Raw genomic sequence first — 12,464 nt, 5'->3', positions numbered from 1 at the left:
CCCGTCTCCAACCTTCATTTTGTGGCGAAGGTTGTTGAGAGTGTGGTGGCGTGACAGCTCCCCCAGTACCTGGATAAAACTGTCTATCTTCACCCGTTCCAGTCCGGTTTCCGGCCTGGGTACAGCACAGAGATGGCATTGGTCGCGTTGGTAGATGATCTCTGGAGGGCTTGGGATAGGGGCTGTTCCTTTGCCCTGGTCCTATTAGATCTCTCAGCGGCTTTTGTTACCATCGACCATGGTATCTTGCTGTGATGGCTGGAGGGTTTAGGAGTGGGGGGCACTGTTTTCCGGTGGTTCTTGTCCTATCTCTCTGACCGGTCGCAGCCAGTGTGGGCAGGAGTACAGAGATCGGCCGCGAAGCGCCTCATGGGTGGGGTGCCACAGGGGTCGGTTCTCTCGCCCCTTCTGTTCAACATCTACATGAAGCCGCTAGGTGAGATCATCCGTGGTTTTGGGGTGCGATGTCATCTGTACGCTGATGATACTCAGCTGTACATTTCCACCCCTAACCACCCCAACGAGGCCGTTGAAGTGATGTCCCGGTGTCTGGAGGCCATGCAGGTCCGGATGGGGAAGAACAGGCTTCGACTCAACCCTTCCAAGACTGAGTGGTTGTGGATGCCGGCATCCCGGTACAGCCAGCTGACTCCATCGCTGACTGTTGGGGGCGAGTCATTGGCCCCCATGGAGAGGGTTCGCAATCTGGGCATCCTCCTGGATTTCAGCTGTCTTTAGAAGAGCATATGATGGCTGTCGCCAGGGGAGCTTTTCATCAGGTTCGCCTGATACGCCAGTTGCATCCCTTCCTAGACCGGGATTCCCTATGCACGGTCACTCACGCCCTCGTCACTTCCCACCTGAACTACTGTAACGCTCTCTACATGGGGCTCCCCTTGAAGAGCACCTGGAGGCTCCAACTGGTCCAGAATGCGGCTGCACGGGTAATAGAGGGAGTAACTCGAGGCTCTCATGTATCACCTCTCCTGCGCAAGTGTTGTGTCTCGTCCGATCTCACCTCAGCCGGGGTCTTCTTATCTGCTTCCGAACACGGAGGAAGGTTCTAGTATGCCTCCCGGCCCCAGCCCTGGCTCCATGCCCAGACAGGCTGAAGAGGAAGAAATACCTCCAGCCCCCAGCTCTGGCTCCATGCCCAAGCAAACGGAGCAACTAGACCCCTCCCCCTCCTCCACAGCATATGAGCCTGAGGGAGGTCAATTACCAACAGCTGCCGATTGGAGTGACCCTCGCGTCAGAAGACTTGATAGGCGGAGGCAACAGAAGGAAGGGAGGGGCAGGCCTGGATAAGTGCTGAGTCATGGAGCCACACCCCATGGCCTATATAAAGGACCTGCTTTCTGGCATTCTCTGAGTCAGGCAAAGTCTAAACATATCTTGCTGAAGTCACTTTCTGGTCTCCTGCCTGCCCTGAGGACTTTGCTAGGACTTTGGCAGAGCTGCAGAGGCACGCCTGATTCGGATTTCCCTGACCCGGCTGTCAGCGGAGGAGTGGGACACGACAGCAAGCTGCACTGGCTTCCAGTGGTCTTCCGGGTGCAATTCAAGGTGTTGGTTACCACCTTTAAAGCGCTCCATGGCATAGGACCGGGTTATTTACGGGACCACCTGCAGCTGCCAATAGCCTCCCATCGACCCGTGCACTCCCATAGGGAGGGTCTCCTCAGGGTGCCATCAGTCAAACAACGTTGACTGGCGGCCCCCAGGGGGAGGGCCTTCTCTGTGGGGGCTCCTGCCCTCTGGAATGAGCTGCCTCCGGGGATCCGTCAACTCCCTGACCTCCGGACCTTTCGAAGTGAGCTAAAGACCTTTTGTTCCATCGCACATGGCTGGCTTAATGTAGTTTTAATGTGGGTTTTATTATAGTTTTAAGCTGTTTTTAGGCTAACTGAATCAGTTTTATAATGTCTTTTAATTTTTGTGAAATTTGTTTTTATTTGGTTGTAAACTGCCCTGAGTCCTTCGGGAGAAGGGCGGTATATAAGTAAAATAAAATAAATAAATAAATCTTGTCAGGTAGAAGGGGTATCCCTACGAAGACTCATCCTGGGTGGAGGAACATAATATTGATGCTCCTAAACTGTTGAGGAAGTTCCATAAACAACATCCACATAAACCGTGGCCCACTGAAAACAATTAACATTCTGTTTATGTATTGCAGGTGAGCTCCTGGTAGAGGGGCCGCCTATTGAGCCCAGCTCTGGCTCAACACATGATGCTGCAGGGATCCGGATCATGGAAGCAACCCCTAATCAAAGATCCAGGGGGATGAAATATCGGGGACCTGTTCAAGGGGTGCAGGGATCTGTGATTGGGAAGCATGGGAAGGGAATCAGCACACTGGCGGCCAGGATGTAGGGAGATGAGGGCTGGGCATTACGAAGAGCTGCTTTAGTTCCGGGATTTGGCAAATGACATGGCAGCTGGGGCTGTCAGGCGAGGAGGGAGAGAGAGGCCAGGCGTCCAATCAACAGAGCAGTTCAGCCTTGGGGCAGGGCACGAGCAGCACGGGATGTTTAAAAAGGGGCTGAGAGGCAGAGGCTCTCAGCGCTGACTTTGTACAGAGAGACCTCGACTTTTACTGAGCCCCGGTTTGTAGCAGACCCAATAAACGAAGTCACTATTGGAAAGAAAACCAAGTTGGCTTGTTTCTTTTCACGGTGTGTCTGACACAATTGTGGCTGAGAAAGCCGAGAGGAGGTTTGGGAAGAGAACCCCATGGGATTGACTTTTATCCATGGAAGCCATAAGAGTCACCAATGGGAACAGAGGATGGAGCTTGAAGAGATGGAGAAAGAGAGCATCCACCACAGCAGGCAACTTTGGGGGGGGGGGGGAAATGGATCAATGGCAACAGCTACCTCCGCAGCCCCAGAACCTGGAAGAGAGCAGCCGAGTGTGGGCCTTCTGCAGCACAGGCACCAACAAGGAAAAGGAATGCAAGAACAACCACCCACCCCGGGCATAAAGTTTGATGAAGATCCTCTGCAACTAGGATTGTTCCTGGCCCAAGTTTGGACCTACATGCAGAAATATGGTCCTAAAATCTACAGAAGGCTGAGATGAAATGTGTCACCATGGCCCTGGAAGGGGCCGTAGTAAGATCAATGGTCATCCTCCATAATGACAATGTCCTGGAGCTGACGAATTTCAACTTCTTCATGGACCCCTCACCAACTTCACAGCTAGGGACTGCATCAAAACCATCAGCCAGGGCTGGAAAAGTATGGCCGAATATACCCAGGAGTTCCACAGCCTAGCTTGTTGGCTCAACAACTAGCCCTAAGACATTCTGATCAGCTACTTCAAAGTTGAGCTAACTGATGAGGTCTACTACCCATCCACCCCTGCATGGCTGGTATGTCCCAGCTATGGAAGCAGAGATTGACTTCAGCTGAAAGAAGCATCACCCAGGAAGGGGGTGGTGAAAATCCTTCCCAGAGAAGAAACAAACATCAAAAGCACAAATAGGTGACCTCAGTGATGCTCCACAGTTTGCTTCAAATGCAGAAAAGAGGGGCACCAGGCTCTTGAGTGCAGATGCAACCAACTGACTCAGAAAACAACCATGGAGCCCACCCAAAAGCCTACCAAGCCACTGCCATGAGCCCATTCCTAGAAGAAGTGGAGGTCATAGAGTTCACCCCATCTCCAGGGATGGTGGGAGAACTCTGACTGGCCCAGCAGGAGGCCCCGGGGAGAGTGACAAGAACTCTGATGTCCCTCTGGCAAGTGGCCTGATCACCCTGGTGACAGTTCCCATTGAACCGATAGTCCAATTTTCAGGCTGGAAAACCAGTTTAACAGCTCTTCTGGACTTGGAGTGCACCAGGTATTTGGTCAACCCCATCCTGGTGGAGAAACTAGGGATGAGACTTAAAGTGCTGGTGGCATTCTGCCAATTAGATGGTTCTGTAGCACAGGAAATCCCAGCAACGTTCATCATTGAGCTGATAGAAATGCAGCTGTGGGTGTACACAGAGACTCTGGGCATGAAGAGATATTTGGGGTTGGGAATCATGTGGTTATGGAAATGAAACCCCTATGTGAACTGGAGGAGGGGGCTGCTAAAAATCAGGCAGTCTGAGGCTGAAAGAAAACCAGGCAAAGGGAACCCAAAGCCAAGAGAGGAGGTGGGGGAGGCAGTGCGAGAGCAGAGAAAGGGCAATCTCCAAATTCTGCCGGAGTACCAAGTCTTGCAAGATGTGCTTAGTGAGAAGGTTTCAGATGAATTCCCACCCCACCAGCCAATGGACTGCTCCATAGACATCATACCTGGGGCTAAACTACACAAACCCAAATTGTATTCAATGACTCCCAGAGAACTGGAGGAACTATACTCTTTTATAGACAAAAACCTGTCACCCAACCAGCCTGACCCAGGGTGGCACCCCTAGTACTGTTCCAGGAGAAAAAGGATGGGTCCCTGCACCTATGCCTAGACTAGAGGACTAAATGCTTTGTGTGTGGAAAACATCTACCCATTGCCCCTAATGAAAGACATGTTAGCCCATTTGGCCAAAGGTAAGATTTTTACTTAGTTGGACTTGCAAGATCGAATTTGTTGTAATGCTCTCTACATGGGGCTCCCCTTGAGGTGCACTCGGAGGCTTCAGTTAGTCCAGAATGCAGCTGCGCGGGTGATAGAGGGAGCTATACGTAGCTCCCACGTAACACCGCTCCTGCGCAGACTGCACTGGCTATCTGTGGCCTTTCGAGTGCACTTTAAGGTTTTGGTTACGACCTTTAAAGCGCTCCATGGCTTAGGGCCTGGGTACTTACGGGACCGCCTGCTGTTACCGCATGTTTCCCACCGACCCGTACGCTCTCACAGAGAGGGACTTCTCAGGGTGCCGTCCGCCAAGCAATGTCGGCTGGCGGCCCCCAGGGGAAGGTCCTTCTCTGTGGGGGCTCCCACACTCTGGAACGAGGTTCCCCTGGGTTTACGCCAAATACCTGACCTTCGGACCTTCCGTCGCAAACTGAAGACACATCTTTTCATTCGCGCGGGGCTGGCTTAAATTTTTATTGATTTTAAATTTTATATTAATAATTTTAAATGGGGTTTTAGTTTATTATATATTTTAAATTTTTTAGGCCAATTATAAAATAAGTTTTTTAATTTGCATTTTAAATTGTATTGCCTGTTTTTACTTTGCCTGTACACCGCCCTGAGTCCTTCGGGAGAAGGGCGGTATAAAAATCAAATAAATAATAATAATAATAATAATAAAGAGGGAAATGAATGGAAAACTGCTTTTAACTGCCTCTTAGGGTGTTTTCAATTCAGGGTCCTCCCCAGGGGTGAAATCTAAAAATTTTCCCTACAGGTTCTGTGGGCGTAGCTTAATTGGTGGGCGTGACTTGGTGCTCAGATCACTGGGTGGGCATGCCAATAACAATAAATAATAAAAATAATAAACAAAGTATACAAAACAATAAGAGGTACCAAAAACCAACTTTCACACTTTACACATACACAATACAACACAACTGACTCACATACAATGTAAAAGCAGCTGCACTTCACCCAAAATGGCCCCTGCAACAAGCAGGAACCTCACACTTTTACACTTTACACACACACAACACAACACAACTGACTCACACACACATATAAAATGCCACATACAGCTTTGTGAGATTTTGTGTGTTTGTGTAGTTACAGTGAAACACTACAGAAACTCCAAATCTCAAAAAGCTGCACAAATATTTTATTTTATTATTTTATTTATTTATTTTTTTAGATCAGGGATCTCCAACCTTAGTAACTTTAAGGATTGTCGTCTTCAACTCCCAGAGTTCCTCAGCCAGCAAAGCAGGCAGATTGAGTTACTCACAAGGAGATGGATTTTAGGCAGGCAGAGTCAGTTGCTAACTGATGCAACTGGTTACAGTAGCTGAAGTAAAGCATGGCTTTGCCAGCCCAAAAGGAGCAGTAATTATAGATAAGTGAGGAGGGTGCACTGGGTGGGCATGGGTGGGGGCTCTTGTAAGTGGGGGCTGTTAAAAATGATTTTAAAAGCCTGTGATGATCAGGAAACTCATCTGGGGTCACCAGAGGAAAAAAAGATTTTAAAAGACTCCTCTGACGATTATTATTTATTATTTATTATTTTATTTATTATTTTATTAAATTTTTATACCGCCCTTCTCCCGAAGGACTCAGGGCGGTGTACAGCCAGAATAAAACCAAAATATATACAATTTAAAACAACATTTAAAAAGAGCAAATTTTAAAGGCTGATTATTAAAATTTAGATTTAAAAATTTAAAAATATTAAGAATACCCAATTTAAAATTCAACACAAATTATGCCAGTCCCGCTTTAATAAATAAATATGTTTTGAGCTCACGACGGAAGGTCCGAAGATCAGGCACTTGACGCAGGCCAGGGGGAAGTTCGTTCCAGAGCGTCACTGCCCCCACAGAGAAGGCCCTACTCCTGGGGGCTGCCAGCCGACACTGTTTGGTGGACAGCACCCTGAGAAGACCCTCTCTGTGAGAGCGTACGGGTCGGTGGGAGGCAAAAGGTAACAGCAGGCGGTCTCGTAAGTACCCGTGTCCTAAGCCATGGAGCGCTTTAAAGATAGTTACCAAAATCTTGAAGCGCACCCGAAAGACCACAGGAAGCCAGTGCAAGCTACGGAGCAGCGATGTCACGTGGGAGCCACGGGCGGCTCCGTTACTACTCACGCAGCCGCATTCTGGACTAACTGCAGCCTCCGGTGCACCTCAAGGGCAGCCCCATGTAGAGAGCATTGCAATAATCCAGCCTAGCTGTAACCAGAGCGTGAGTGACCGTGCATAAGGCATCCCGGTCAAGGAAGGGACGCAACTGGCGAACCAAGCGAACTTGGTAAAAGGCCCTCCTGGCGACGGCCGCCAGGTGTTCATCAAAAGACAGCCGTCCATCCAGGAGGACGCCCAAGTTGCGAACCACCTCCTTTGGGGCCACTAACTCGCCCCCAACAGTCAGCTGCGGGTGCAGCTGACTGTACCGGGATGCCGGCATCCACAGCCACTCCGTCTTGGAGGGATTGAGCTTGAGTCTGTTTCTCCCCATCCAGACCCGTACAGCTTCCAGGCACCGGGACAGCACTTCGACCGCTTCGTTGGGGTGGTCCGGGGTGGAAAAGTACAGCTGAGTATCATCAGCATACAGATGATAACTCACCCCGAAACCACTGATGACCTCACCCAGCGGCTTCATATAGATGTTGAACAGGGTAGGCGAGAGAATCGACCCCTGAGGCACCCCACAAGTGAGGCACCTCGAGGACGACCTCTGCCCCCCTGTCAACACCGTCTGCGACCGGTCAGAGAGATAGGAGGAGAACCACCGATAAACGGTGCCCCCCACTCCCAATCCCTCCAACCGGCGCAGCAGGATACCATGGTCGATGGTATCGAAGGCCGCTGAGAGATCTAATAGGACCAAGGCAGAGGAACAACCCCTGTCCCTGGCCCTCCAGAGGTCATCCACCAACGCGACCAAAGCCGTCTCCGTGCTATAACCAGGTCGGAAGCCAGACTGGAACGGGTCTAGATAGACAGTTTCCTCCAGGTGCCGAGGGAGCTGCCATGCAACCACACTCTCTACAACCTTCACCACAAAGCGAAGGTTGGAGACTGGACGGTAATTACCCAAAATAGCTGGGTCCAGGGAAGGCTTCTTGAGGAGAGGTCTCACCACCGCCTCTTTCAAGGCGGCGGGGAAAACCCCTTCCATCAAAGAAGCATTTATAATCCCCTGGAGCCAGCCTCGTGTCACTTCCTGAGCAGCCAGCACTAACCAGGAAGGGCACGGGTCCAGTAAACATGTAGTTGCATGTAACCTCCCCAGCAACCTGTCCATGTCCTCGGGAGCCACAGACTCAAACTCATCCCAAATAACCTCAACAAGACGTGTCTCTGTCATCTCAGCTGGATCATCGCAATCTTGGTCCAAACTATCCCGAAGCTGAATGATTTTATCGTATAGATAACCGTTAAACTCCTCAGCCCGTCCCTGTAAGGGGTCATCCCGTCCCTCTTGATGAAGGAGGGAACGGGTCACCCGAAACAGGGCGGCCGGGCGGTTATCTGCCGATGCAATGAGGGTGGAAACGAGGAACGCCGCTCCTCATTGCCACTGGGTAGGTCCTAGTAGAAGACCTCACTAGTGTCCGATCAGCCTCGGAACAGCTAGACCTCCAAGTACTCTCTAGGCGTCTACTCCGGCGTTTCATCTCTCTCAGCTCCTCGGAAAACCAGGGAGCCAATTGAGATCTACGCCGGGTCAGAGGCGCAAAGGCACGACACGGTCCAAAGCCCCAGCCGCGCCCGTTCCCAGGCCGCAACCAGTTCTTCAGTCGTGCCGTGGGTAAGATCCTCAGGAACGCCCAAGCTCCGTCCGGAACCTCTCCGGGTCCATCAGGCGCCTGGGACGGAACCAACGCATTGGCTCCGTCTCACTGGGTTGGTGAGCGGCGGTCCGAAAGTCTAGGCGAAGAAGAAAATGGTCTCACCATGACACTGGCTCCTTAACTATATCTCCTAATTCCAGATCATTAACCCACTGTCCAGAGATAAAAATCAAGTCTAGTGCGCCTCCCCCAATGTGTGTAGGGCCATCAGTTACTTGAATCAGGTCCAAGGCTGTCATGGAGGCCTGGAACTCCTGAACCACCGTTGACGACAAGCCGGCCGATGGCAGGTTGAAATCCCCCAAGACCAAAAGTCTGGGAATCTCAACCGCCACCCCAGCAAGTACCTCTAGTAGCTCAGGTAGGGCTGTAGTCACGCAGCAAGGAGCCAGGTAGGTAATCAACATACCCATCTGATTCCGATGGTCCCACTTCACCAGGAGGGATTCACAACCAGCTATCTGAGATACAGTGGACTCCCTCGGCTCCAGACTCTCTTTAATCACAACCGCTACCCCCCCACCCCTACCTTGGGCCCTCGGTTGATGGAATGCACGGAAACCCGGAGGGCACAGTTCAACCAGGGGTACACCCCCCTCTGTGCCCAGCCAGGTCTCCGTAATGCCCATAAAGTCTGCGGACTCCCTCTGAATCAGATCACAAATCAGGGGAGCCTTATTGACCATGGACCGGGCATTGCAAAGCATCAGCCGAAGACCCAAGCTCTGAGGATCCTGACCATCCGGGGAACGAGTAAGGACTAAGGGGCCGGAGCACGTGATCACTTTTAAACATCGAACACGTGCTCCTGGAGAACGATACGGCCCCCTGCCTCCGCCATATCTGCCCCTCCCACTTACCGTACAGATGGAATAACACTCTCTGCTCTGCACACTCCCCTGTCTTCGGACCGGCTGTAATAATGTCGTGAGCGTGCACTGGGACTGGACATACCCTCCCCGACGGGTTTCCCCCAACACCCGACCTTACCCTCCCCCCCTTTAAAAATTCCCTATTTAAAAATCCCCAAAGACTCTTCCTTGACGCATGCCACCTCTGTGGATCCCAAGACCCGTCACTGAGGCCGGCCCTAGGTAATGTGGCAGGCCATTCCTGCGAGGCGGGGGCACCTCGCAGGCGCAAGAGTTCATGTGGCGAATAACGCATGGAATCAGTCGACAGCTGACTATGTCCTATGACGATCCCAGCTGAAGTTCCCTCAATAGGCCCAGAACCGCTTAAAAGGATTTTTTCTACAGAAAACATGATTTTTAAGGTTCTGGTGATGAGGAACTCAGCTGGGATCGCCAGAGGAGCCTTTTAAAACCTATTTTTTTACAACCTCTTTGGCCAAAGAGGTTGTTAAAAAAAAGAGTTTAAAGGCTCTGATGATCCCAGCTGAGTTGCGGGATCATCAAAAGTTTTTTTTTTACTTTTAAAGGCATGTTTTTGGCTAAGAAAAACTGCTTTTAAAAGTAAAAAAAAAATCTCTGATGATGGCGCGGCTCAGCAGGGGCAGGGGGTGGGGGCAGGGATTTTTGCTACCGGTTCTCCGAACCACCAGCCACCATCGCTACTGGATCGGGCGAGCCAGTCCGAACTGAGAGCATTTCACCCCTGGTCCTCACCTTTGAAGTACAAGGGCCCCCCCACTGTCTTCATACAGTTGAGAAATGTACCTCTAGAAAGGTGTGTTTGTCTACCTGAATAACATACTGATTTATACTGAGACTATGACAGAGCATGTGAAAGTGGTTAGAGCAGTCCTTTAAAAACTCATGGCTGCTCAACTGTATGCTAAAATTTCAAAATACGAGTTCCACCAGAATAAAATTGACTTCTTGGGCTATTGCATCTCCCATTAGGGGCTAGAGATGGACCCTGAGAAAGTTAGGGTGGTGCATGAGTGGGCTCCACTCCATTTTCAAAAAGAGCTTCCAAACTTTATGGAAACCTTTTTAAACTAGCAGTCCTAACACTAACATAAAACCATAGACTACATATTCTTGACAAGATAGTAACAGGTCTATAATATAAAAAAAAACAAATGTATGTTTATTTGCATCTAATATGACAAGTTAGCAACACACTGTACTCTTTTTGGGACACTTACTATCAGTCCTTTAGTCAGTGAAAATACCACATACCAAATATCCTAACAGTTCAGTTCAGAATAATCACATGACAACTGAACTTAGTTTCTGATCAAGCTGCAAATTCAGATGTGGGTTCTTCCAACATTTTAATCTAAAATGAGCAAATGCTCCAGCTTGCAAGCTGGAGTAACTTGTGTATACATGCACACATTTTAGACCAAAAATTGGTTTCTTTAAAAAAAAAATACATAGTAGGAAGGAAATAAAACACTTATGATAGGTATTTCTGCTGTAATACTTACTGTAACATCCTGAAACTGAAGCTGCATGGTAGAACCTGCTGCTTGTGGGCAGCTGGTGACCTCCAAGATGGTTCTGAGTAATACATCTAGTAGACCGTTCACAATTACATCTATTTCTTCCAATACTGACTTATCCTTTTATTTTTTTGAAAAAGAAAAACAAGATCATAAACTTTGGTGTACTGAAAAATAAATCTAATAATCCCATTTTGTTGTAAAACAAGTCATATTATTAATGGGAATAATTAGATACTTCCATGGAGAAAATCTACATGATTGCCAGGAGTCAAATGCAACTGGATAATCAATCAATCAATCAATCAATGTAAGGGTGGTGTAACTAGTTCCAAAATATTTAGAGACTTTTATGTTTTAGGAAAAATACTAAACATTGGTAATTATTTGGCAGTCAGTGAGTTGCCTCAATAGAGTGAGGATGTAAGGCTGATACCTAATACCAAAGACTAGATACTGTATTTCATGCTAGCATTAGCTTCTGAGTCAAATGAAAGAGTAGTTCCACATAAACTATGTTACAGTAACAAAAGCAGATTGAAATTTAATAGAGAACTATGTAAAGTTCTTTACTTATAAAAAAAAATCCGATTCTCAGGAATGGATGGGAGGTAAATGGTTTGGTAATAATATGATTGAAAAAGATATTGTACTGTAATTGATCAAAAAATAAATGTAATAAGACAGAGCAGCTATAAAAGTGAAAGCACTAATAGGTTACATGCAAGGAAAATATATTTTCAAATTATCAAAAATAATATATTAATAATACTTGATATTGGTCAGACTTCACTTCAAATATTATAGGAAAGCCATATTAGTTTACAGTGGCAAAAAATCAAGAGGAGTCTGGTATCATGTTTTCTGACTATTAATTTTACTAAAAGGCATTTAAGTTTTTATGAACTTCTCACTTCAACAGACACCTCTGATAACATGCCCAGTATTATGAAGTGAGCTGAAGTCAGTTGATGAACTGAAGCTGAAGCAAACTGATAAAATAAATATATTTTAAATTAATAATTTATTCTCCCTCTTCCAAAAATATTAAGCATTTTTAATATTTCTGAACCATAACTTTTTTGAAAAATCAATACTGTTTTTATTTTTTCAAACAGTTGATGAGATAGCTAAGCGAGTATCAACTCCCAAAAGTATAACTTTCTAATAAAATAGCATTTCTACAAGTATTATTCATGCACAGATACATTACAAATAATAATGAAACATACTAAAGGAGCATCTTAATAATAAACTTGGTTTACTTCCCTTTGAAATAGACTTCTTAACAATTAAAAGCCCATTTTCTGTGATGTTCCTTCTACTTACGGAACTATTTTTCTTAACGAAGGAAAATATGTTGCTAAGGATATGCGCACACATGATCAGATCCTTTTGCTCTTGCAGGTGCATATAAAGGTGATGCAGAACTACTGGTAGCAAAACATATCGAGACTCTGGAAGACAAAATATATACTATGGATGCTGTCTTTCTATGATCCAGTCTTTTCAGTGGTTAAGGATGCAAACTGATCTATCAAAGGAGTACATTTAATTTTGACTTAAAACCTTAAAACCTTAAAAAAAAACGTACATTTAAAAACATTAAAAACATTTATAAACAT

At 47.4% G+C, this 12,464-nt stretch overlaps 1 protein-coding gene across 1 annotated transcript in view; it reads right to left on the bottom strand.

The window, feature by feature from the left end:
• Window positions 1-12,464, bottom strand: part of DOCK4 (dedicator of cytokinesis 4) — a 931,895-nt gene that overhangs the window by 416,089 nt on the left and 503,342 nt on the right. The window contains exons 24-25 of the mRNA XM_058189675.1: window positions 12,169-12,296; window positions 10,825-10,959 (exon numbers count right to left, since the gene is read on the bottom strand). Coding sequence (XP_058045658.1) covers window positions 10,825-10,959; window positions 12,169-12,296 — 263 coding nt within the window. The remainder of the gene's footprint in view (window positions 1-10,824; window positions 10,960-12,168; window positions 12,297-12,464) is intronic.

The sequence above is a fragment of the Ahaetulla prasina genome, chromosome 7 (genome assembly GCF_028640845.1).
Source record: "Ahaetulla prasina isolate Xishuangbanna chromosome 7, ASM2864084v1, whole genome shotgun sequence".
Taxonomy (NCBI): domain Eukaryota; kingdom Metazoa; phylum Chordata; class Lepidosauria; order Squamata; family Colubridae; genus Ahaetulla; species Ahaetulla prasina.
This window is presented reverse-complemented; position numbering and strand designations above follow the sequence as displayed.